General features: G+C 33.3%; 1 protein-coding gene across 1 annotated transcript; it reads right to left on the minus strand.

Annotated features, from left to right (window-relative positions):
• Positions 1 to 4223: 4223 nt before the first annotated feature.
• On the minus strand, positions 4224 to 15185 carry LOC133197606 (ADP-ribose pyrophosphatase, mitochondrial-like). Its single transcript, XM_061333713.1, has 8 exons — positions 15075 to 15185; positions 14001 to 14233; positions 13356 to 13457; positions 12791 to 12877; positions 12447 to 12555; positions 11184 to 11327; positions 10122 to 10239; positions 4224 to 5699 (listed from the first exon to the last, which is right to left on the minus strand). The coding sequence occupies exons 1-8, from the start codon at positions 15126 to 15128 to the stop codon at positions 5587 to 5589; spliced, it is 960 nt and encodes a 319-aa protein (XP_061189697.1). The 5' UTR covers positions 15129 to 15185; the 3' UTR covers positions 4224 to 5586.
• Between the last annotated feature and the right edge of the window lie 11599 nt (positions 15186 to 26784).

A 26784-nucleotide genomic window follows, 5' to 3' on the forward strand; every position in this document is an offset into this window, starting at 1 on the left:
TCGAAAGAATTTTCCGCAGAAAAGTTTTGTTTGTCATAATTTTGTACCTTTCAATCATAAGAACTATACTCTATATACTAAATTCACAAACTGAATATGACTTTTATGCATTTGAAGCTACAGGCATTTTGCACGCCTTGTTCGCCCATCTTCTTTATAAATAAAATCTAGTACAGCATTACTTCAGACTAGAAGCTAAAATACAAATGAATATTTGAAACACTAATGCTCTTTAGTCTTTAAAAAAAGGGGGAAAAAACAAATGGTTTAAATATTTTCCAAAAGAAAAATGGACAACCGAATTTCCACTCGCTTCAAATTCATTTATACACTTATTCCAAAGCATCTCTGAATGTTTACAAGCCGTTGGCAGCTGTTAAAGACACGACATTCAGCTCTGTTAACGGACAGATGGAAAACATATTTTTAAAAAAGCAATATTCATGATGTATCTATTCTTTTGATGAACAATCGATACTGCAGTGGAGAATGACAGACTCATTAGGCACGTATATTGGGACTTTATCTTGTGTTTTAAAGATAATACGGTTACTGGTGCTCGTAAACTAATTCTTGGCACGTCAATACTCATAACATTCAACACCCCCGTCCTAATTCGGTGGCTGTGTTCTCAAGAAAATACGCTATTTGGAGGAAATTATCTACACTCTGTAGCGGACTCTCTGGGGGCTGCAGGAGAAAGCATTAATTCTTCTGCAATTCTGTAACTGGAAAAACTATGCTGTAAAATACGTAGTAAGATAGAGAGAGAATGTCTCCAGAGAATAGTAAAGAAATAGAAGGGTTAGAAAAAGATAATGCTGTAAGCTTGACAAAATTCCAAAGATTGGAAGCAACGTTCACGATCGAGTTCACAACTTACACGCTTAATTTATTGAACATTATTGCCCTATGTTTCTTAAATATTAACACACAAAGGACATGAGACTGGTCTACATAACAAATTAGAGTCACGGCATTTTCTATACGTATTAGTAGGTAGATAATATCATTATATATCGATATTACATGCGTCATGTGTATACATAGTAAAAGAGCACTTCGTGACTGCTGTATAAAACATCTCACCTCGACAAAGTTCATAAAAATTGGAATGCTAAATACTCCCAGTGTCATTTAGTAGAGCTTCCTCCATAGTAAACTACTCCCCCAGAAGAATTCCTATGATATAGTACTAAACCTTCCTGGAAGGGAAGGTGCAAATTGTTTCGTAAGCTGTCTTTCAAAGAATTTGTCAAAAACCTGAGATAATGAAACTTAGAACCGAATAAGTTTCAAAATAATTTCATTATAATATACACAAAGGAAATTTGTTATTGAATCTCCAATCTCTTTTACAGGATCGCCTTCATTTATTTCCGAAAACTCCGTTTTACTCAAAGTAAGCGTCATTCTGCGGTAAATAGTTCTCTCTAATACCATTAAGAATTAAACAATTTAAGCAATCTGAAATTAATTTTCAAGGAAATTTTCTAAGAAGAATTTCCATTTTGGAAAACCTAAGGTTAGGTTGAGATCCTTCAAACTTAACACAATTAATTCTATTTACTATCATCTCAGTCCAATTTGAAATACCAACGGATTCAAATTCATAGGCAGACAGCTCGACAGCTTACAAACAATATCAGCCCCCGTTCCTTCGATACTTGCAACATGTTTTCTACACACGCTGAATCTATGTCAAAATATCATAATATAATATTTCTCCATTATTTTCTTAGAAAACCTGTTGATTAACTTTAACTAGTTCGAACCAGTTTTTTGATGCCGTCTGTACATGAAAGAATTCGTAAGCAGTGAGCTCTTCTGTCAATGAAACATACCATGACATACAGATGAATACCCGGTAAATAAATACAATATTTTTCGTACCTCAATATTCGTGTACTTAATATGATTATTTATAAAGACATAAATATAACCAATAATGTTATTAATAGTGGGATTAAAGGTTGTCATCATATATACTGCAGAAAAAATTGCAGTGGTTGCAACCTTTAATTCCCGTATTAACATATAAAGAAAGCATTTTACAGTTTAAATAATGTCAAAATAATAACATATCATTGTGAATTGAACACCTCTCGGCACATATCACATGAATTTTATCCATATTAGGCATTTGTTAATACGGAACCGTTTTGGTGATGCAAATAATACGAAGGTTGTCCCAGAGAAACATAAAAATATTTATGTTAAATAATATATATTAAGTTAAGAATGTGCATGCAACATAAAGAAGGAACATGAACTGGGTCACTATGACCTATATCTGTAATTTTTGATTATGAAATATGAAGATAACGAACAGTAATCAAGCTCAAAATTCCAATGAAACAATACAAATCAGGAGCAGAGGAAACGGACCTCTAAAAACATCAGAGGTGGGATCAGGTGCAACAGAGGAGTAAGAATCCCCTGTCGACCTGTCACCCTGCAATGTGCTCCTTGTCATGATCAGGCAAACAGAAAAATTTGTAGACAATTCATTGAAAATAAAGGCCTAACAATTTGTTTATTTTATTTTATAACTTAACTATCATTATTCAGAGTATAATCATCCCATCTTTAAATACATTTATCTCTTGGACATTTATCATTGCATAATGACCCATGTTCTGTGCTGAATTTCGTCCATAACTTCACAAGTTGATCAACCACAGATGATACAATACAGGCACATACCACAATTTATATCTTTAGTGAAATATAATCACCAAGCTTCCTAGCATTTTTGACACAGTTAAATTGGTCTGCTTATTTAGCTGATAACTAAATCAAATATCTATATCACTTCCTTAACAAATCACAACCACCCACGCCTGTTGTAATTAACCTGAGGATATAAAACAGAATGAGTCACTGCATGTGTGGGAGGAATAATGAGACAAACGTGTATTTCATATCTCAGCTTGGAGATCTTCAAGAGGGTCTTAAATCCAACATTCTTTTTTGTAAATGGTAACCAGAAATCTCTGATGAGACTGTAGCTCAACTGGTTTGTACTTACAACAAAGGAAAGATCAAAGAATACTTGGACTTGAAACTTTGCAACAACAATAAATAGAATAATGATCCTTGGCTTAATCTCTTTTTGTGGCAAGTTTTTTTTGTCATCAGACTAAAACTGTAGGAGGAGTAGCCTTTCAAAAGAATTTTACAGAAATTTTGATTTTAGTAACCATGGCAACATCATTCCACAAAATCAAAAAACAATGAGGACAATTATGTATATCAGAGTAGTCTACTTGTGTGCCAAATTATATTGAAATCAGACCAAAACTCTAGGAGGAGTAGCATTTTGAAAGTATTTCAAGAATATTCTATTTTTAGTAACCATGGCAACACCATTCATCAAAATCAAAAACTGATACAGGGAATCATGTATCTAAGGGTAGTCTACTTGTGTTCCAAGTTATAATGAAATCAGACCAAAACTATAGGAGGAGTAGCATTTTGAAAGTATTTCAAGGAAATTTCTATTTTTAGTGACCATGGCAACACCGTTCATCGAAATAAAAAACCCATACATAGAATCATGTATATCTTAGTGTAGTCTACTTGTGTGGCAAGTTAAATTAAAATCAGACAAAAACTGTAGGAGGAGAAGGGTTTTGAAAGTATTTCACAGAAACTTCTATTTTTAGTAACCATGGCAACACCGTTCATTGAAATTAAAAACCCATAAACAGATTTATGTATCCTAGTGTAGTCTACTTGTGTGCCAAGTTATATTGAAATCAGATCAAGACTGTAGGAGGAGTAGCATTTTGAAAGTTTTTCTAAGAAATTTCTATTTTTAGTAACCATGGCCACACCATTCATTGAAATCAGAAACCCATACATATAATCATGTATCTTAGTGTAGACTACCTGTATGCCAAGTTATATTGAAATCAGACCAGAACTGTAGGAGGAGTAGCGTTTTGAAAGTATTTCCCAGAATTTCTATTGTTATAACCATGGGAACACCATTCATCGAAAACCAATAAATAGAATTATGTATCTTAGTGTAGTCTAATTATGTACCAAATTACTACGAAATCAGTCCAAAACTGTTGGAAGAGTAGCATTTAGAAAAATTGTTTACAGACAGATGGACAGGCAGCTAGACGGACGCAGGACCGACACGTTACTATCACATAAGCTATTCTGGTCTCTGACCAGTAGAGCTAAAAATTGGTATTCTTAATATCAGCAAATTCTGATTTTTTAAAAAATTTATTACAGATCAATCTACAGTCATAACAATCATTATAATTTATAATAGCAATTAAAACCCTGGGGTGGTGTGAAGTTTTACCAATAAAAAGTCCAATATTTCATGTGACTGAACTTTTGAATTACATAATAACAATTGCTGAAAGTATCTACTAGGCATTAATAACATTCCATTTTTAACTGCATTTCTTTGTATTGTTTCTTACATTCTTTTTGATTTTTTAAAACAAAGGTGGAGTTCTATCATTATGATTGCACAACTTATTATCAATATTTCATCAAATGAATTCAACACAAATAACAATGTGATTAGAAGCTGCTTATAACAATGAACCAACATGTATGCAATACGTAAAAACACAACATATAACCATTTATATAAAATACCAGATTTGTTGATATTTTTTTCTCCACTAAAGATATATCTATTTTTTTTAGTAGAAATAGAATAAGTTTGAGCTGTAAACAATATCCCTCTCCCAGAAACGTTGTTGATTTTTATAAACTCCTCAACAATTCTAGATAACTATGTAACATATCCATATATTAACTCATTAAATTATGAAGTAAACTACATATCCATACATACTCATAAAAGTTTGTAGTTAACTACATTATCATTACATTTGGGGGGACAAATCAGTGTTTACAATCACATATTGACAAAACAAAGTAAGAAGTGGGTTACTTAACTTTGTGTAATTTGTTTCCACTGGGGTAAAAATGTTGGCAGAACAAGGTTTTACTGCTAAGGCGCAGCCCATTCTCATTAAAATTTTTACCACATTTTTTTTCCTTTTAGTGTTTATTTCTCAGGTAGCACCTAAGGACAATAAGTAACAACAAAATCAAAGTACAATGACCACAACTTCACATCTCTGAACAGTAAAAACTCGCAGTATAATATCTAATCATTTTTGCTGATGTACAATCTGATTTCATATGAAATGACTATGTACCAGTAATAAAAGTATTCCTTACATATATACACATGTACAAGCATTTGTAAAATTTCATTTGATATTAATCTCACATCAGATATTTCACTTTCAAACAAAATTAAAAAATAAACACAACTCATAGAAAACATAGCCTAGAGCAATGCAATTTGATTTTTAAATAAGAAAGTTTTTGCATAAATCATTATAATCATAAAATCATGAAGTAAATAAGCAGAGTATTGTGTAATATATATGTCTATGTTATAGCTTTGGTAAATGATTACATGGGAACTGCTGATTCTTACATTTGTTTTTCTACTGTAGAAGTTCCTATACTTTGGTATGAGTTTACATGGAAACTGCTTACATTTTAAGGATGATATGAATTTAATACAGCGTAATGTCACCAGCTAGCATTGTGACTGTTGGCTACCTCAGCCAGAAATTCTATATGACTTGCATAGAGGTCTAGTTTACCACTTAAGTCCATCCACTGCACATTCATTGCATCATCACCTAAAATAACATGAAAGTGATTTACTTTTTTTATATTCTTATTCAACAACATACAAAATGTTCCTGTACCTTACAAATAACACACACTCACAATAACCTTTCATACTGACCACTTAACTTTGAGTAATTGATAAAAGATTTTTCCTAAATTTTTACCAAAACTTGGATATTATTTCCATGTAATCCTTAGAAGAAAAATACCACAGACACTTACATTTTTATGTAATAAACAGTATTCAAATATAAATACATGTAATATCATCTTCCAACAATATTCAATACCAAAAAACAAGAGGCCCATGGACCACAACACTCACCTAAGTACCATTGGCCCTCCCAGTCTTCATCACAAGATTTTAAGGGGAAAAACATCCATCTTTATTCACATGAAAAATTTCTTACCCCATAGTGTGATCCCACCATAGCTCCAAAGAGTTATGACATAACCTAAAAACATCCATCTTTATTCACATGAAAAATTTCTTACCCCATAGTGTGATCCCACCATAGCTCCAAAGAGTTATGACATAACCTAACTTGAATCAACACATACTGAATGCTTCAATATCATCATGACTAACATGGATGTACTGTTCTGCAGAAGAAGTGAACATGAGGTGAAAACTGCTCCTGATTTTAGTCTTACTCTAGTCTTACCCCAGGGTCTATTATTTGCCTTTTAAAATATTGATCTTGTATTGTGGCCCACCTTACCCTACAAGGACATGATTTCAACAAACCTGGATCAGCACTACATGTGAATACATATTAATATCACTAAGCATGGCCCTTCTGTTTTTGATATAAAGTTTTTAAATAGTTTTTCATACACACATATATTTCCATGTTAACCATTGATCCCTATATGTGGCCCCACCCAACATTTGGGGGGGGGGGGAGGGGGGGTCATGACTGATCAACTTAAGATCTTGCACTACCAAGTGTTGCTTGCAATTTAATATTACTGATCATGGCCCTCCAGTTCTTGAGAGGACAATTTTAAAATATATTTTACTATATAGTCCCATGTAAAACTTTGATCCCTATTGTGACCCAATTCTATCCCCAAGGGCATGACTTGAACAACTTTTATCTGTACTACCTGAGGATGGTTGCCATAATATTATTAATCATGACTCCTGTAAAGAAGATTTTAACACATTTTCTCCAAACATCCCATGTAAAAATTTGATCCCCTTTTGTGAACCAACATTACCCCTGGGCTGGAGGCCATGAGTTGAATAAACTTGAATCTACACTATGTCAGGAAGCTTCAAAATAAGTTTCATCTTTTCTGGTCCAGTGGATTTTTAAATGACCCCACCCAATTTTCATTATTTCTCAATTATGTCCTTTTGAAAAATTGCCTTTCCCTTCATTTGAAAAACTTAAATCCAATTCATCAAGGATGCTTTGTGGCAAGTTTGGCTGAAATTGACCCATAAGAAGAAATATTGCGAAAAGTTTACAGTACCTACTTCTACAATGATGATAATGCCAAAAAACAAGGGACAAATTTTAGACAGAAAAGCTCACTTGAGACTTTGCCTCAGGTGAGCTAATAAGTGACAACAAAATTGAAATATCAAACAAAACTTGTAACAGAAATCCTACATTCACCTTAAATCCTTAGTAATTATCAGACAAGAAATCATTTGTAAGGAAACCCTTCTGCAGGAAAGATAACTCCTATTTCAATCGTACCTTACTATCAATCTTTTGCCAAGTGCCAAGTATTTTGTGACACACAAACATCCACACTCGCCAACACCAAAAAATAGCAAATTCTAGCTCATACTGACCTCTATCCAAAACATTACATCCCCATTTATTAATACATAAGGTACTTCAGAAATTTCAAAACTTTACATATAACAAGAATAGATATGGGTTACCCCATATCCAAGATATTCGACTTTTAATTTATTCGAATTTGCATTGTGCTCAGATGATTTCTAATAAAAAAAAAACAAGTATTTACTGATAAAATGTCAGAGATACTCAAGCTTTAGAAAGTCAACTATAAAAGTGCCATAAAAATCCTAAAATGACATAATATTTAGGCTACTGAGTTTCAACATATTTTGTTGAATAAAATATGCGTGTACTAGGAAACAAACTGCATGTACATATATAACGTTACATGCATCTACAGTGACTTTATCACAAAGTTGCACATAGTTTTAAAATAGTTTTAATTTCACATAGAACATAGACTAAATATAATTAATCGTACAATTTTAAAAATGTATTTAACACCTCACTCATTTTCAGAAATATTTGATCCAAATAGCATGTTGCAATGTACAGGCCTCTAGCAACGTTTTCAAAGTGAAAAGGGGGGGGGGGGGGGACTCTGAAAAAATCCCGCGTTAACTATGGGTCTGTGGTACATGTGTACCATCTAACTTTCCAAGGATAGAATCTTAGAACTGTGAAAAAAAAAAAATCAAAACAAGTCCAAGCCGCTATGGATTATCAAAGCCCATGCAGTTTTTTTGTTTTTTTTTTAATAGCAAAACTATATAGATCTATCAAGGATAGATTTTAATTTATTTTTTAATTTTGTGCTATTAAAGTACTATTACTCAACGTATATAGGCAGATGTTAAAGATGGGTCAACCTGTCACCTTTTAGAGTAATCAATGAACTCGTCCAGAGATGCATTGACGGTCGTTGTTAAACGCAAAGGAAAGCGCGAGATCAGTTGTGGAGCATCACTGAATATTCCTTATAGTCATAGAATAGAATCCGACATTTAACACTTAACATAGATTTTGAATATACAGACGTTTTGAAGATAAACTTCATTTTTGTTTCTAGAAATGTTTTTAATTACAGAAATTGTATATTTTCGTGATTTTAAACTGAGTAGATTGATGACCTAGCATCATTTTAGATAACTCAGCCCCTCTAGCCCAGTCTATCGCTTGAGTAAAAAACTTGCACTCTTCTTCATCAGTTCATGTCCATATCAAATACTGATACCCAATCTACATGATCTAAGCGTCACTAACGAACGGTGCATACACCTGTGCTTGCAAGACCAAATAGCCTAGGTCTACACAAGTGCGAAGATCCTTTCCAACGAGTTGCTTTGCCAAGAAGTTACCATTGCAGACCTGTGTCTAACCATAATAACCATTCCATTATTTAAAAAAAAGAAAAATAAAACACACAAAATTAATGATTAACATTCTCACTCAAAAGAAAATATACGACAATTAACAAACAATAATCATGAAAGTAATATAATTGGTGAAAAGATTTATCATTATCAATCAAAGTATGACCTATATATTTTCGTGAAAAAGACTGAGGAGGCAGCGAGCGTAGGAATATGAAAACATTTTATTTGCTTTTCTGGGGAAAAAGTGATTTTCTTAAAATCTTTTTACGTTAATTTTGCTTTCTTTAACATACTAAATGTATATCATTATTCTTAACATTTGTTGTAATGTTGTATCTACTGATCATGAATGGAACTCTTTTCTTCGGAGCAATTGTGTGAAGAGTACCTGACTTTAGTAATATATCTTGAATAGATAATATGCACTGATCGAATATATTAAAAATTACTTAATACTTTTCTCAGACAGAAAGTTAGACATGTGGGTAAAAAAAAATGCCCTAAGATAAGAAACCTGTGATGGAACAGAAGTCATTTATACTAGGACAAGTAATCAGGAAGGTTACTTGATGTCTACATCAGTATTTACTATGTACCGGTACTTAAGTCAGTAATCAGGGGCAGGACAGACTAGTCACTTACTACATGTCTACATCAGTATTTATAAAGTACTTACGTCAGTAATCAGGGGCAGGACAGACTAGTCACTTACTACATGTCTACATCAGTATTTATAAAGTACTTAACTCAGTAATCAGGGGCAGGACAGACTAGTTATTTATTACATGACTACATCAGTGTTTACTAAGTACTTTGAGTCAGTAATCAGGGGCAGGACAGACTGCTTATCTATTACCATGATTACATGTCTATGTCTAAATAGTTTCTGTCCATAATTTGAGCTTTTTGTCAGTTATCTCAAGTTGGAAATAATCTGGGTTCTTTTTTCTATTTAAATTTCATAACTTTTAGACATATAATTTTTTATATTTACTTTAACTTCTGTTTTGTCAATATGTTTCATACATGAACTTATATGTTCATCAGTATTTTTTAGGCCTTTGGGGTTTAGGTAAATCCTGATCATTGCTAATGCATGTATACAACATAGAAAAATAATTCGGAGCATAACACGGAAGCATAATTTCTGGGGAGAATTGGTAATCCATATTTTGAAACAAAAATCTAAGACAACTATGAAATAGCAACTCTTTATATAAAGTCATAAAACCATATCCTTTTTCCCATTCATCCACACTTTTAATTATATAGGTTTGTAATATCACCTTACCTGCACACAATTGAATTTTTCCTAAACATGAGCTATCTTCATCATGGAAATTCATTGCTACTGTCTCCATCCAGGCATTATCTGTGTTTCTGGGGTCATCCACATAACCTCGGTAAACCTGTACAATCATAACAACACTGTAACCTCATTCAAGAAGAAAGTCATTCATCAATACACCAGTGTAGAATCAAAGATCCAGTTAAACTTTGTAAATAAACATTTTTTATTACATTTTCAACAGTGAAATACCATAACTTATTTATTGAATAAAGGTGATATTCTGTCAGAGTGTGAAAGATATCAAAGTGATATTCTGTGACAGTGTAACAGAATATTAGAAGTGTGGCAAAACTCGAGATTTTCCTTCCCTTCAAGAAGAATATTGTAAAAAATTCTCCCTGGCCTGTTATACGATAAAGAGCGTAAATAAACCATCCTAACAGAGACTAAAACTGCCAAAGTTTTTTTCCAAATATGTTTTTAAAATACGTTTACAATATGTTCAAAATCACGATCACTTATAAGCTACATGTATGACTTCTAAAACTGCTCAACTATGATGTCACAGCCTATGACACTCTGTTACAAAAAGACATATAGGCATAGGGACAATCAAAGAAAATGTAATAAACAGAAAATTCAATATTTTGTAGAGGAATATGGAATTTTTTTCACTCATGAGACAGGATTTTTTATGCTTTCACTCGCTTTGCAGTAATGAAAATATCAAAATGTCTGTCCCACTCATGAAATAAATTCCATATTCAACTACTAAAACATTGAATATCCACTATTTAAAATGCAGTAAACATTATACAATTACATTTCCTTATAACAAAAAATATAGTCCCCCTACTCAATAAATCATATTTTATTAGGTTATATTTTTTGTGATAAGAAACATATATAATGTTTGGTGCCCGTTTTACAATGTCAGCCGATTTTAAAGAATTTGTATCAGAACCCAGGACCCAAAGAATGTCTCTCCTCTAAACTATACTAAATCCATTGTTTTAATCATATAATAACACATTGTGCAGAAAGATAATGTTCACTCATTACCTCTCGCCCTGTGGAAAAAAGTTCATCTAATTCTTTCTCTACCCTCTGTTTTTCTGCTGGAGACATTTCCATTGAATTGAGGGCTTCCTCTCCAAATTCTCGTCTCACTGTTGCTGTGACAACTTCACCAGCATCCACCATTCCCTTAATAAAATTATAAAACACTCTAATAAAACAAAACTATCAGTCAAAAGGGAATCATTATTATATATTATATGTGGTCTTTGTTATGAAAACAAGGGCAGTGTAAGTAATCTTGACATATCCATTAAAAAGAATACAGATACACTGTAATTTTATTTTGGTAATAATGCCTTCTATAACTATGTTGCAATAAAACTTTCACTGTCATGAAATTCTTGGCCAGAAACTATTGCAGGGTTATTCCTAAGAATTTAAATAGCAGGGGACATTTAAAAAGTAGAAGGGGGATCCCTCCATAAACAGGGTGATGAGGGAAAATACCAGAGTTACTGGGGGATTCTGTCATTATAGGTGGGGAAATTCCCTGGCCCTCAGGTCTTAGGTACAACCCTGCTATTGGGAAGATAATTTAGTTGAAGGAAAATAAAACAGAAAAATTTATATCAAAAGGATTGTTTCATTAAAATGTACATTTGTGTACCTCACATTGGCATTACTCTGTGCCTAAAGATAAAGATACACCATAACAACACTTCACAAGTGAACTGCTGATCAAGAGTCTTTAAATGTATTTGGGTAATATAAGAATAATAGCGAGTAATTTTACATTGTATATCACAAGTGGTGCTTGCAAAATTATGCAATAATAAATTCCTTGTACAGTGTATATATTTAGGAATCTACTATAACGATAAAATAATTCTTATTTAAAGTTAGGTTGGTCTCTGAAGAGCTATTTTCCAACTACAGTGAGAAATTACAATGTAAAACATCCCCCCCCCCCCACCACCATCTATAAGACAAATTAATAATATCCACCCCTGGAAAAAAATTACATGTGCAGGTAACTAGTTTTCAATTTCCTTCTTATATATTTTTCTCAGCAAAACTCCTTAGGCAAAAGATACAGAGTTTAACTGAAGAAACATTGATTGGGCACTTCTCACACTGGTTTATGCTGTGTTTTGCCTAACTTTTCACACTGATTAATGCTGTGTTTTGTCTAACTTTTCACACTATTAGTGCTGTGTTTTGCCTAACTTGTCACAAGTGTTAATTGGGTGTTTTGCTTATCTAACTGGACACACTAGTTATTGCAGAGATTTGTTTCACACTGACCCCTGGAATGGCCCATTGGTGGTTGTCCCTCCGCTGAACAGACACAAACTGAAGGACAGGTTTTGAATCAGGTCCCTGTATAGCCTTCCCTGAATCATCTCTCTTCCATCTGCACAAAGTACAACTCTATATAATACTGCTTATTGTTACTTTTACATCTTTTATTTCCTTTTAATAAAATATGTAACACTTGTTAAACTTGGGTGAATCAACTGTTAGATTATGTTGTTATTTCAAACAAAGGTCAAAGTAAAACTTCTAGAAGAATGAGAGACTGGAAGATAAAAAAACCATAGAATTTTGGCCTTACATTCTGGGTGTCCATTTTTTGGACATTATTTTACCTTGTGACAATGGGGTCAGCTGCATGATTGGGTCCCCATCTCCCCAGCTGTCCCCTTCCTATGACTCCAGTTCTACCCCGGGGATTCCTGAAAATCAATCATAGATACTATATTAATCAGGATACTATATGACTTCCTGAACATCTCTTAAGAAGGAGAACAACAAAGACATCTGTCAGGTACAATAAATGTCAGAAATAATAGGTAGTAAGCTAAAGCAGCCAAAAACAAAAAATCATCAGTGACTAAGACTGACCAAAAATCATCAGTGACTAAGACTGACCAAAAATCATCAGTGACTAAGACTGACCAAAAATTTATCACTTGATAATTTATCTAATTTTGTTCTCACTTCTACTGGCAAAATGGGTGTTCTAATATCACTTTACTTACAGGTCCTGTGTACATGACTGCATGATTTATTTTGAATCTAATTCCTATCTAATCTAGTATCTAATTGAAATCTCTCCCACTATTTCAAAAGGCAGTCTTATTTATGGAATATTTAATTTTGCATTTTGAAGAAATGCAATACTGTAGTAAATGGTGACACCACAATACATACCTTGGCACACCATTTATGACTTCATATTTTCCCATATGACTGACTCTGTTAATTTTACCATCACAGCCATTGAAATTCAGTGGAGGATCTACTTTCTCATTTCTAAATTAAAAAGAAACACATTTTAACAGACAATCAAATTGTAATTATATACAATATTAGCATGAGTCAATGACTTTGAGGGGAAAACTTCTTTTTTCCTATTCTGCTCATTTTGTTGTTACATGTATGACTTCATTCCGTGAACTAAATAATAAAGAATACAATAGAAATGAAAAATAAAACAGAATGTAAGGTTTAAGTAGTGCAATTGACTTAAATACTGCTGCATCAGTAGAGAAATTTATATTTAAAATACATGTACATGTATATGTATTACATGTACAACTTTAGCATTAGGTCTTATGATAAGAAAGTTTCTCATTCTCAGATGCAATGATGCAAAGTCATGTATGTACATAATGTTACAAACGAAATTTTCTTATAAATTTCTATAAAACATATTTGTCTTGGTCAACCAAACTTTTACATCTCATACTCAGATAACAAGACAAACTGTTTTAAGATTCTCTTAGTTTTGGACCTAATATCAGAATTACATAGAAAGAACATTAAAACATTGATTTCACTTAGTTCTAAATATACCTTATATCAGGGTCAGCATAGACAGGTCGTTTTAAGATTGACGGTGCTGTGTAATCCACCGGTTTATAATCAGGAAAACTCACTGTCCATGGGACCTTCTCATCAGGAACAGGAAACCGCTTCACTTCACTCCGGGGGTAAATCTCACACCGTGCTTTTATATGGCACTTGGGCTTCATAGCAGATGAAAATCTTGCCACAGATGTGGCTTTATTTCCCATAAACCCTCTGTTCTGCAGCAGAAATGTAAAAAAAAACATTAAAATGATCAAATATAAGCTGAATCAGGGAACCTGTTCTTCATTTACACATTGTATTACACAGTTGTACCCCTAATCTATAATGTAATTTGAAATAATTCTGTTAACATTTCAAACTATTCAAAGTAGAGACTGAATGAGTTGTACTATTGGTTTTTGTTTAATAGTTTTATTACTGTGTTAAAAAAACACTTCCTTTTAAGCTACAGTTGATTTCTGGTCACACCTCTCTCTAAAATGGTGTATTATCATGCAAAATACATGTTTCACACATCTGTATAGTGCACTCACCACTGAATATACTGGATATGGTCAGTAATATATCATATTCACACTGAAAGGTATGATTTACCCTACTGCTAAAGTATTACATATCTCCTTTAGTGTGTACCTTTCGCCTACATAGGGCTTTCAGATACTCCACAGATAACCACACTGTGACGATCATTCTACCGACGAGTGACTCGATACCGAATGTTATTATGGTTACAGTGAATAAACAATGTACGTTACGGGTGTGGTCATTTTTAGATATTTTATTAGAAGCATGTTCACATTTTTAAATATCAAGTCTTGGCCCGCAATGATAAAATCCGTAAAATTAATGACATACTTTATATACTTTAGTGAATAATTTAGTTTCGCAGCAAAAAATCTCTTTAGTTCCGGTTATTAATTTTGAATGATTTCGCAGCGAGCGAGGTTTGTGCGGAGATGGGAAATCGATATGTGAATATATATCTGCATGCTAGCTTAGCCTTGGCATACTACACTAATGTAAATGTTGAATTAAACCTAACTATCTTATACTTACTCCAAAAGTAGCTTCTTCTATCGAGGAAACAAATAAAATTACAAGTTGTAACATGCACAAAAACTCACAACAATAACAATCAACAGTGACGCCCCTTGAATAGCGAGAGGAAGTGATTTTGGGTTGATCCCGATCCCGATCGAGATTCTGATAGGGGAATAATCCCTCCGACTTCTTAAATCATATCTTACTATTTTCAGATAATATCAAACGAAAAATAAAAATGCACTACCCGTCATTTGATTTGCAAATCTTTGTTATTTATATAACAGGCACATAGCAAGGTAGTTTTATTTCTAGATCAAGGTGAGACATCAAACGAGGTTGCAAAAATGATTTTACGGGAAAAGTTGGGATATTTTAGCAAATATATGTATCTTGAGAAAGGAAAATCAGTATGCAGAGTCAGAGAGAGGAAAAGAAACTGTCATGCATAAAAAAATTTTTCTTCCGGATCACACAATGGGACCCCCCCCCCCCCCGGCCAAAAAAAGTTCATGGAAATCACACGGGAACTTCCAGTATTACATCATATTTCCCAGTTATTTCCTTAGAGAATCTTAGTTAAACGTTTAAACAACTTTTATTGTAAAATATAAATAAATAGATGAGAATCCCCGCAGTTTTAAGTTGTGATAAATGAATAACAAGTAGGTCTATTTCATCCAGCATTTTATGGAATATTGAAAAAAAAGAACGATACGAAAGCCTAGGAGGGTCAAATTAGGAAAATGAAAAAAATAATAATAAAATTCGTAATAACGACTTTTTATCTCGTACTTACCATTTTTTATCTCGTAATTACGACCTTCTTTAGTTGTAATAACGACTTTTCATCTCGTAATAACGACTTTTTATCACATTATTTCGACTCGTAATAACGACTTTTTATCTCGTAATAACGACTTTTTATCTCGTTATTACGTTTTTATTTTTTTTATTTTTTTTTTTTCGTTTTCCTAATTTGACCTTTCCATATAACGGAAACATACGGAAATTTAGGACCTATCAAAAATATTTTTGAATTCGATATAACGCATTGTCGAATTTGTTATAACGAATTTAATTCGTTATAACAATTTCTTTGAGTTTGTTATAACTAATTTAATCTGTTATAACAAATTTGTTGAATTCGTTATACAATAATTATATAATCGTTATATAGAATTCAAAAATTTGTTAAAACGAATTAAATTCGTTTAAACGAATTCTAAAATTTGTTAATTAAAAATATATGAATTCGATATATCGATTTGTCGAATTCGTTTTAGCGAATTTAATTCGTTATAACAAATTGAAGAATTCGTTTTAACGAATTTAATTCGTTATAACAAGTTTTAGAATTCATTAAACGAATTTCATCTGTCAAATTAGGAAAATGGACCTAATTTGGCCCTTCTAGGTTTTCGTAGAACGACAATCCGTAATAAAAATATTGATATCTATTTTATTTTCACCGGATCTCTAACCTGCTTATAAAAGGGGAGAAAAGATAGTACACACAGTGAGACATTTTTCATAAACATATCGGGATCAGGGTCGGATTCTTTTTTTTTTTTTTTTCAAAAGGGGTGGGGGGGGGGGGAGGTAAATGACTGTATGCTGATCGCACGATTCTTCTTGATGTATTACTCAAACTCTTTAATTTTTTTCTAGTCTGAAATAATAATCATCAACATCATCTACAATTTCAATCATCATCTGGACACAACATTATCATATCTGAATTTAAATACGCGTGTGATGCCAATTTTGTCTCTATCATCATATCGGTTTTCGAAGTTTTTGAAAATATTTTTTTTAAATGCTTTGGGGTACATGGATATATTGAACAAATAAATACATATGTAAACAAAAACAAAAACAAAACAAAAACAAAAAAAAAAAAAAATAGAAAAAAAATTCTTGAATGACAAAGAAAGTTTGATCTTGTACATAAATATTTTAACGAAATATATACAACTCAAATTAATTTAGAATGACTATTCGTTTTATTGAACAAAATCATACCGGCGTTTATAATACCGCAGAGATATTTTTTTAATGTTATTAAAGTTTATTCTACGCTATTTTTGATTTTCAAATGTGGAATTGTACATTGTACATTGTAACTACAGGCCCGTAGGAAGCAATTTCAGTTGGGGGGGGGGGGGGCACAGCCATACATTTTCAGTTGAGGGGGCACTACCAAAAATTCCCCGACAAGCAAAAAAAAAGGGGGGTGATCAACTACCAAAAAAATTCCCTGACAAGCAAAAAAAAAAAAGGTCATCAGACGTTTTTATTGAGTGGGCACAAGCATATAGTATCTATGTTTACTACAGTAATCTATATATCGGCAAAATTATTGGGGGGCACGCCCCCCGTGCCCCCCCTCCCCGGTTCTTACGGCCATGAACTATATGCTAGAGAAATAATTAATGTACATTGTAGACAAAAAAAATATCCTAAGACCCTCGGCCCATGTGTATATTTGGGGCGGGGTTGGGGATGGAATGAGAAGTACAAATTTAATTATAAGGGTCGACTGCCTCCACCACCTTTTGTTGTAGTATGATGATGCCCTCCAACGAAATTACATTTGCATTCTTGCATTATATTTGGGTTTTTCCTTTTCCTCCACTCGAATTTGTTTTAGAATTCTAGATCCGCTGCCCATCCTATGCACCTTTCTCAAACTGATAAAATACAGGCGAGTTTTTAAACAAGAAATCATTTTAAAAAAATCTTATAGACAGAAATGTTTTATGTCGAACGAATATATTGAAAGAACAAAGTGAGAAAAGTCATGTAGAACTAGAGGACACAAATAAAGGGCCCCAGGCGCGACTCATAAATAAATTTATCACCAAATTTTATCCCGTATCGGGAATAATTTGTTATATTACTGCGTTCTATGATATTTGTTGCTTTAATATCATGTAATGTTATAAAATCCTGAGAACAAAAATTGTGTTACATGTATTTGTACACAGTGGCTAGGTGGCCCCAAGACATGCAGCCACGCTGCGTGGACAGCTCTCACGCCCGCTATGGTTTAGCTTCATCCGTCAATACCGTTCAGAAATAAATCAAGGGTTTTATATGTTTATAAAATACTTATAAATACATTTGCAATGTTTACTAAATATTTTGTGAATGTATTTTTATTTATCAATTGAAAATATACATAGTGCGAGTTGTTATTATTTTTTGCTAACTAAATCATTCAGTGCGGACCCACTTTATACCTAATTAAAAATAATTTTATAAATCAGTATGTAAACAATATTGTATCTTCAGTGAGATACGTGGTTCAGTGTGGGCCTGCATGAGAAGTGATCCAGCAGCGGACCAGGAAGGGTAGGTTAATTAATGTAAATATTAGAATAGGTATCATGGTCAGAACAAGAAAAAATTTTAAAAGCTACAAATCTCATGTTTTTTTTAGTTTGCAATAAATCCCCACCCTTCATGGAAGAATGACCCGATCCGCCCCTGCGTATATAACCGGCGGTATTGTTGATCGGGATTTTTTGAAAGGGGGGGGGGGGGCTGTTATCCCCGCACAGTACGCTTATGTGTATATAACCACTATTTAAATAGACTACTATTTTATTTATCAAGGTAACATTTTTTATGCATGTTGACGACAGAGACTTTTAGGATATCTGCTTTATTTATTAATGACAAATACATCACTTCATGCATTGAATGCAATTGAAGCTATTATACGTAAATCTCCTGCGCCTTTATTCACCAGTGGTGTTACAGACCATATAACTTGTATGTTGGAACCATCAATATATATTGGATACATACTCACGTGCAGCTTTTGTGTGGGGCGGTAATTCATTGTCCGCAGAGGTGAAAGGTTCAAAGATGATACGTACATAATTATGTATGTTCTATCTCTGCCGACCATCGCCAATAAAGAATCTAGCCATTTTGTGCGTTAAGTTCAAAGTTCATATATTCTTGGCCTAATTCTGCACAAAGAAAAAATAACTGAGGCAAAGAAGTGGTATAGAAAGTGAGAACAACCTGCAAGTTTATTACAAACCAAACTTGCCAATACTGAGCAGATGTGACTTCTTGATGCAAGATGCGGATGTCGTTTTCAGCACATATTTTATGCTCTAGCTCTTGCTACAAATCATAATTCACCAGCTAGCGTTTAGTTTAGCTATTTGCAAGGATTTGGAAAATTAAGTACATATTTTTAGAATTATATGGACATTTAATTTTGAAAAATACTTGAATTTGAAAAAACCTGGACAACATCGGTTAATTCTCACAGAAGAACCACGCACGCAAACTCTCGATTCCCGCCTACATTTTACACCAATTTAAATCAATATAAAAGGCAGTTCGGCCATTAAACCTTGACTGAATGCAAAGAAGAGTTCATTATTAATTGATCAATAATTTTAAAACTACTGTCAAAAACTTAATTGCTCTTATTTACGACTCTTTTCAGAAGGGGGGTTGAAAATTTTATCCATTGAAATCAGGCTTTAAAAATCTCTAGATTCCCCCCCCCCCACAAAAAAAAAACGCATGGAAATGGATAAATGACCCTAAAAACTTTCCGTATGTTAACTTTTGTAAAATTCAACATAAAAATTTGATAAAAGACCTTATTTTATTTCTAATCTCATTTAAAATTGGAAATAAAATGACTATTTTTGCAGTTTTTTGTCTGTAAACATATACCCCCCGGTGAAACAACAAAAGCTTTGATATGAATTTGTGAAATAAGAATTCATAAAACCCATAAAAAAGATTTTTTTTTTGGTTTCACAGAGGGGGGGGGGGGGATGTGTTTTCCCAAATAAGTTATGTTTTATGAAATTTCACATAAATATCTATATGAATATGTTAACTTTTGAAATCTGACTTGGGGGTAGACGGCAGAACAATACTTTCGTTCTCAGTTCTTAAGAATTAGTAATCATTGTCTACGGGTAAAAAAGCATATAGGAAAGAAGAATTAATGACTATGGTAAAACTGAACTTTTTCCTAGGTGTGAGTCTTTCGTGACTGTATTTCAATTTCAACAGAAGAAGAATTACATTTTCTGCTAGATGTTTTGCTGTATAATAATTCTAAAGGAAGGGGGAGGGTAAATAAGATCTTTAAAACTTTTCCAAATTTAGAACTGCTCAACAATGTTGATCTGTTTACATGGATTTTATTATATGATTGGATAAATCCTAGCTCTCTGATTGTTTGAGATCCAAAATTGTAGAAAAAAAAAAAATACTGCATTATGTTCACCTGCATGGACCTTCCAGGTGACCATAAGGATTTGTTTTTTTTTTATAATTGGACTAAAAATATATAAATTGAGAACTTCCAAACTAAAACAACTATCTATGAAAAGTTACCTGCACCCAACAATCCCTCAAATGTTCATGGACCTCAAAACAGCTGTTTTATGTACATGTAATATTACTTTCTTACAATGTAATGAGTTTTATTGTCATTGTTTCATTTGATCCCATGTGTCAAAGTATAGGAATGCGGATAGTCCGGGTCTTTCATTACGTGTAAAATTGAACATGATTCGCTGGCGCAAACCAATAAATAATTTTTTCCAAGTTTATTAAAGTGGATGATCAGCGAATATTGATTGACCGATAATTTCTGATAATACTGTGATTTTTTTTAACATCCCATTTTTAAAAAAATGTAACTAATTTAGCTTTTGTAGAAAATATAATAAAAAACGTAGCCCCTTCATTCGGTCAATCCATAGATAAATTGACTTCGAAGCATATCGACCTCGCACTTCGTGCTCGGTCGATATGCTTTTCAGTGAAGTCGATATATCTATGGATCGACCAAATGAAAGTATGTGAATTTTTATGCCAAACGATTATGTATGCATATATTTAAATTTGTCAAGGCCGTCGGCAAGGGGGAGGAGTACGTTGGGGGATGAGATCGCGCGCCCCCTTTTTTTAAGAAAAAAAATCCAAAATATTTTTTTTATACAAAACAACTTCAATGTTTTTCTTTTTGTTTGAATGCTGCTAGATTTTGTTTATTAAAATGTGGGGGGGGGGGGATTTTAGAATGCACCAAAACCCACAAAAATAATACCCATTACTAAAAAGGCCCGTAGTACGCGGGCCCGCTCCCCCCTTTTTTGGAATATTCTTTTGCTATAGTTTTGAGAATTTCAGCATATGAATGAAAAAATGTACCAAAAGTTAGAACCCCTCCCCTAGGATTTTATAGTTTGGACAGTTTACTTTTTTGTGGGAGGTTGCCCCCACCCACCCCCTTGAAAATCGTTGCTACAGGCCTGCTAAAAAATGTCTAACTCAGAGTAGGAGGTACCTCTCCCAGACACCCCGCGCCCCTCTTTCCAGAAAACTGGTAGAATGGCAGGATGCCTCCTCCGAAATTATGAAATTCTTAGCCTCGAGGTCATGGATTTGTTGTGGGAGGGCTCTGTTGAATATATCGTGAAACTGGAAAATCTTCTTCTCTGTCCCTGGGTATTTAGCAAATATACCCAGTGAAGGGTTGTGATGAGCAAGGATGCCTCTTTCAAAATTGCGAATTTCTCTGCCCCTGGGTCTGATGCCTCTGGAGGTAGGGGCTCTATTGACTATTTAGTGAAAATACATTAAGTCTTTGAAAATCTTCTTCACTGCCCCTATGTGCAAGGGTGCCTCTTCCAAAATTGTGAATTTCATGGCCCCTGAGTAAGGGGTTTTGGTGTTAGGGTTAGGTCGGGGTTGTGTTGAATCTTAGTAAAAATGCATTATTCTTTGAAAATCTTCTCTGTTTCTGGGCATCTATATACAGGAGGCAAACAGAGTACAAAGTTGTAATAAGCAAGGGTATTTTTACCGGAATTTTAAATTCTGGACCTTTTGCTCAGGTGTTCTGGCGCTGGGCAGGCCTCTATTAATTTGTGGTCATCTAAGAGAAAGTATTCCCCTTTGCTATTCTCCTATGATAATTAATAACTGAAAGGTCAATTGAACAAGAGAATTATACAAGAATTTTTGATAAATAACGAGACAAAAATACCTTATCTTTGTACATTAAATGTTCTTCAAAGAACAAGATATGTGAGAATGAATGAAATGGCTTCCCAGTGTGTTACTTTAAAAGTTTAAAATTTAACAAATTAAACTTATCTATAACGATCTCTTTCACTTTTTCTACCTAGAGCTACATCAATAAAGATCTTTTTGAGTTAAATTGGACTTTTCCATTTTTCCAGTTAGATATCCCGTAGAAGCCGGCTGGCATATATAGAGCAAGAGCTAGTTCCCCGAATTCACAGAAGTGTCACGAAGGATTTAATCCAAGGTGACAATTTACGTGTGAAAAACAGTCATAAAGCAATATTGTTTTGAGTACTGTAAATCACTTTTAATTCGCGAGAACTGTATTTTCGCGTAATTACACGAGACGGTACGTTTGCTCTCAAAAATTTCATTATCGCGTATATTCTTAAGTACAGTTCTTTGTAAAAATCATGCAAAATAGGCATGTAGGTGATATATGATGGTTCTCAGAATTTGATGATTTTCCACACATAGTTTTCTTTTGCCCTATAAACCATGTATGCAAAAGGAAAAAAATTTTGATTCACGGTTACCATGGAAACATGGGTAAAGAAATTTTCCCTAGCAACCAGCCGATTTTCAGCTTCAATGGACTAAAAAATCTCTTATCTTTCAGGCTGAAAATAAATGTAAATACTAAAAGAATTTCTTTTTCATGGCTGTTATTCTCAAGATAATGATCTTAACAGTTTTCACAATCAAAAATATAGAAATAAGATTTAAAGATATATCTGTGATAGATGTGGGAATATATGCATGTTTTTCATTTTTTGCTGACTCAGCATTTTCCTTGATTTTGGAATTATTCAATGCCTAATTACTCCAGTGATGGACCTCATACAGACATCCTGTGTATATAGCATAAAAGCAGAAGATTGTGTCTTTTAGAATTTGAATTCAGAAGCGTATAATTTTTAAACATTCCTATCCGTTGCCTAGCAACAAAAATGGATGTTTTGATGAATAAAACGAGAAAAAATGTAAAATGCTAAAGTCATAAATCACATAACTTGTTAAATTTGAATACTCAAAACAAATTTTACAATAAATTGAAATTTTTGAGACCTCTCTGTAAACTATGGAATGTTTTACAATTTGTGATCTCCATGGTAACAGCGATTTCTCCTTAGCAACACATCACTGAATCATAATTTTAGCATGTTCACGTACCTATTGTTAAGGATTGTTCAAAGCATGCTGTAAAATTGTGTTCAGGCAAATTTTACAATGCAATTAGCATCTTGTAAAATTTTATTTTCCCCTAGATTTTCCCATGGCAACGATTCTGAGTACATAGCAACCAATGTAACCTATGTAGAGTTAAGAGTCATTCTCTGTAGGAATTTCAATTGTTTTGATACTCAGAATCAAGATTACAGGACATTGTTATGTAAAATCATTGCTGGTACAAAATATACTTAAATATATTCATTTGCAATCAAGATTTAAAAATTAAAACTAAGAATGTTACCATGGTAACGAGTATAAACATTTTTAGCTCACATGAGCCGAGGGCACATGTGAGTTTTTCTGATCGAAATTTGTCCGTTGTCTGTCGTCGTTGTCGTTGTAAACTTTTCATAATTTCATCTTCTTCTCCAGAACTATCGGACCAATTTCAACCAAACTTGGCATAGAGTATCCTTGGATAAGGGGAGTCAAGTTTGTTCAAATGAAGGGCCACACTCTCTTCCAAGGGGAGATAATTACAAATTAGTAAAACATTAATGACATCTTTTAAAAAAGAAAAGGAAAAATGAAACTCATGTGGAATCATCATCAGGTAGTGTAGATTTAATTTTGTTAAAATCATTACCCACGGGAGTAGGATTGGGCCACACTAGAAATGGAATCAAAGTTTTACATAGGAATATATAGGAAAAATCTTTAAACATCTTCTTCTCAAGAATAGCAAGGTCATAATTAGTCTTATTTATATGGAAGCATCCTTAGGTGGTGTAGATTCAAGTCATGACCCCCGAGGGCAGGATGGGGCCACAATGGACGAAGTTTTACATAGAAATATATATAGGAAAAATCTTCTCAAGAACAGCAAAGCCATGATTGGTTATTAACTATTAAGAAGTATTTTAGGTAGTGTAGATTCATATTTGATAAAAATCATGACCCCCTGGTATATATAAACATCCCCTGGGGATGTGTAGTGGTCACAATTGATGATTAAAGTTATGCATAGGAATACATAGGATTTTTTTTAAATCTTGTTCTCAAGAAGAGCAATGCTATGATTAGTCATATTTAATATGGAAGCATCCTCAGATAGTGTAGATTCAGATTTGTTCAAATCATGACCCCCTGGGGTAGGGTGGGATCATTATGAAAGTTCAAACTTGTAGTGAAAAAAGTCACAATTAGTCAAAGAAATATGAAAGCATCTTTAGTTAGTGTAGATTCAATTTTCTTCAAATCATAGCCCCCCTTTTTTATGGATAGGTAGGGACCACTTATGCGAAAAAGCTTTTCAATACTGAACTTATTTTTGCTTTTTTCCTAGCCACGGTGCTCAGGTGAGTCATGTGGCCCATGGGCCTCTTGTTTTATTTTTCCATTTTCATTCCGAGTTCATTGATCTTTCTGACTTAAAAAAAAAGAAATATACAAGCACGGGTTTTCAAGTTTTGAAAAAAAAATATCAATGCACTTCGTTAATTATTATTTCATGAAAGAAATAAATGCATTTTTTTTAAATTGAAGTATTTTATAAAATGAATGTTAGCATTTTGGGATAGTAAATTTTCCGTACTTTTTTCTTGTGCTTGTACCGGAAATTGAATCTGATGTGGGATTTCCATGGGGGGAAATCCTACTCTAGAGTCATTTTTCCGTTGGGCAAATCCTACTCTAGAGTCTATTTTCCGGGGGAAAATCCTACTTTAGAGCTAGTTTTCTGGGGGGGGGGGGGTATTTTAGAGGGGCAATCCTACTCTACAAGACCGGTAGATAATGAGCTGATTTTTTGGTATGTCTCTTGATATTGTTGACTTACAAATCAGGTTTCGAGTTTCTTTGGTCCATTTTTTGCTCACCAGAGCAGATGGCTAAAGCATCTTTTTATCGTTCAAATCATAAAACTTAGGGGTAGTGTGGAGCCAAAACAATGATCAAAGTTATATAAAGGAATACAGAAAAACATGCTTATAGATAAGGAGCTTATATATGAAATGACGCCTCAGCTAAGTGATCTGTGGATTAAGAAAATATTTGGTACTGTACTTTACCAAATGAGTTGAAATGGTGTATATTCCCGATGTTTTCAGAGCAAATATACTTAATTTAAACAATTAAATACCACGTCACACAATTAGAGATGTTTTATTAATCGCACAATTATAAATATTTAAATTATCTCATAAGATTTTCTTTTTTCACAAAAAATTAAGATAATCCCTGTAAAATGATGTTAATTGATTTCTATCCAAATCGACGACGCATAAATTGATGACGTCGCACTGCTAACGTTGAAATGATGAAAGAAAGTTTTTTTTGTAAATTTATACAAAATATGAAATCTTGGAATGATTTTGCTGCATCTTTTAAAACATATGTGACAATTTGTTGAAGATTCATTTTATACAAACTTTTGATTTTGAAGTTGTACAAGTTGTAAAGACCGAGGAATCATTAAATGTAATCCTTCTCTGAAATCATTCTGTGTATGGTGACAGTGCTAGGCCAGCTATTTGTAGAAACATGGCAAGTTATATAGTATATTGTAAGAAAGTATTGATGAAAGTGGCTAGACTTTCCTGAATGGTAAAATGAATCATGCAACACCATCTTCACTGATAGACCAAATGTTTCCTATATTTATGGTAGCCAGTTTAAAAAAAATGAAATTTTGTTGAGGTAAAACGAACGAAAGCTTTCTTGTTTTTAACAAAATGTTTGCTCATTATCATTTATGTTAAAACGCAAGAACATTCAAAAATAAAAGTTTCGAAAATTTTACGTGTTGAAGCATGGGATTGTGTCAAAACCAGAAGTGTTATTCATAAAGCATACGCAAGGATAAAACATAACTTTATCTTATGGGTAGTATTCACCACAAGTATGAGATTAAACATAATTAGTTTAATCTCACACGTGTGGTGGATACTACCCATAAGATAAACTTACAATGTATTAAAATTGTCTATCCCTGGTACTTCGATATAAGCATGTTTTACTATATATAGAAAGTTAAAAACAGCAAAGCCATGATTATAATTCAGAAGCATCCTAAGTGCAAATTTTAAGTTTGACCAAAACCAAATGTCCCGGGATTAAGGTGAGGACCACGATAGAAGATCAAATGTATAGCTGAAATCCTGTAAAGCTATGATAAGCATAGGCGTTGGAACGGGGGGGTAGGGGGGCTTAGCCCCCCCTTTTTTTGCAAAGATAGACATAATATAGGCATTGAACATTGGCGCGTAGGTTTACCCCCCTCCCCCCCACTTTCAAGAGGCACAGGTTGCAGTGTAGTCAAAGAAGGGTAAGTGTTAGGGTTTGGAAAAAAAAATTGGTACTGAAAGAAGTTTGACACACACACACACACCCCCAACGAAATAGGATTTTCGCATCTAGACAATAACTTTTTTTTTTTGGCTTGTCAAGTTTTTTTTCAGGTTCGAAT

Source organism: Saccostrea echinata, unplaced genomic scaffold (assembly GCF_033153115.1).
Source record: "Saccostrea echinata isolate AGI-Se365-2 ecotype Australia unplaced genomic scaffold, CSIRO_AGI_Sech_v1 ptg000030l, whole genome shotgun sequence".
NCBI lineage: Eukaryota > Metazoa > Mollusca > Bivalvia > Ostreida > Ostreidae > Saccostrea > Saccostrea echinata.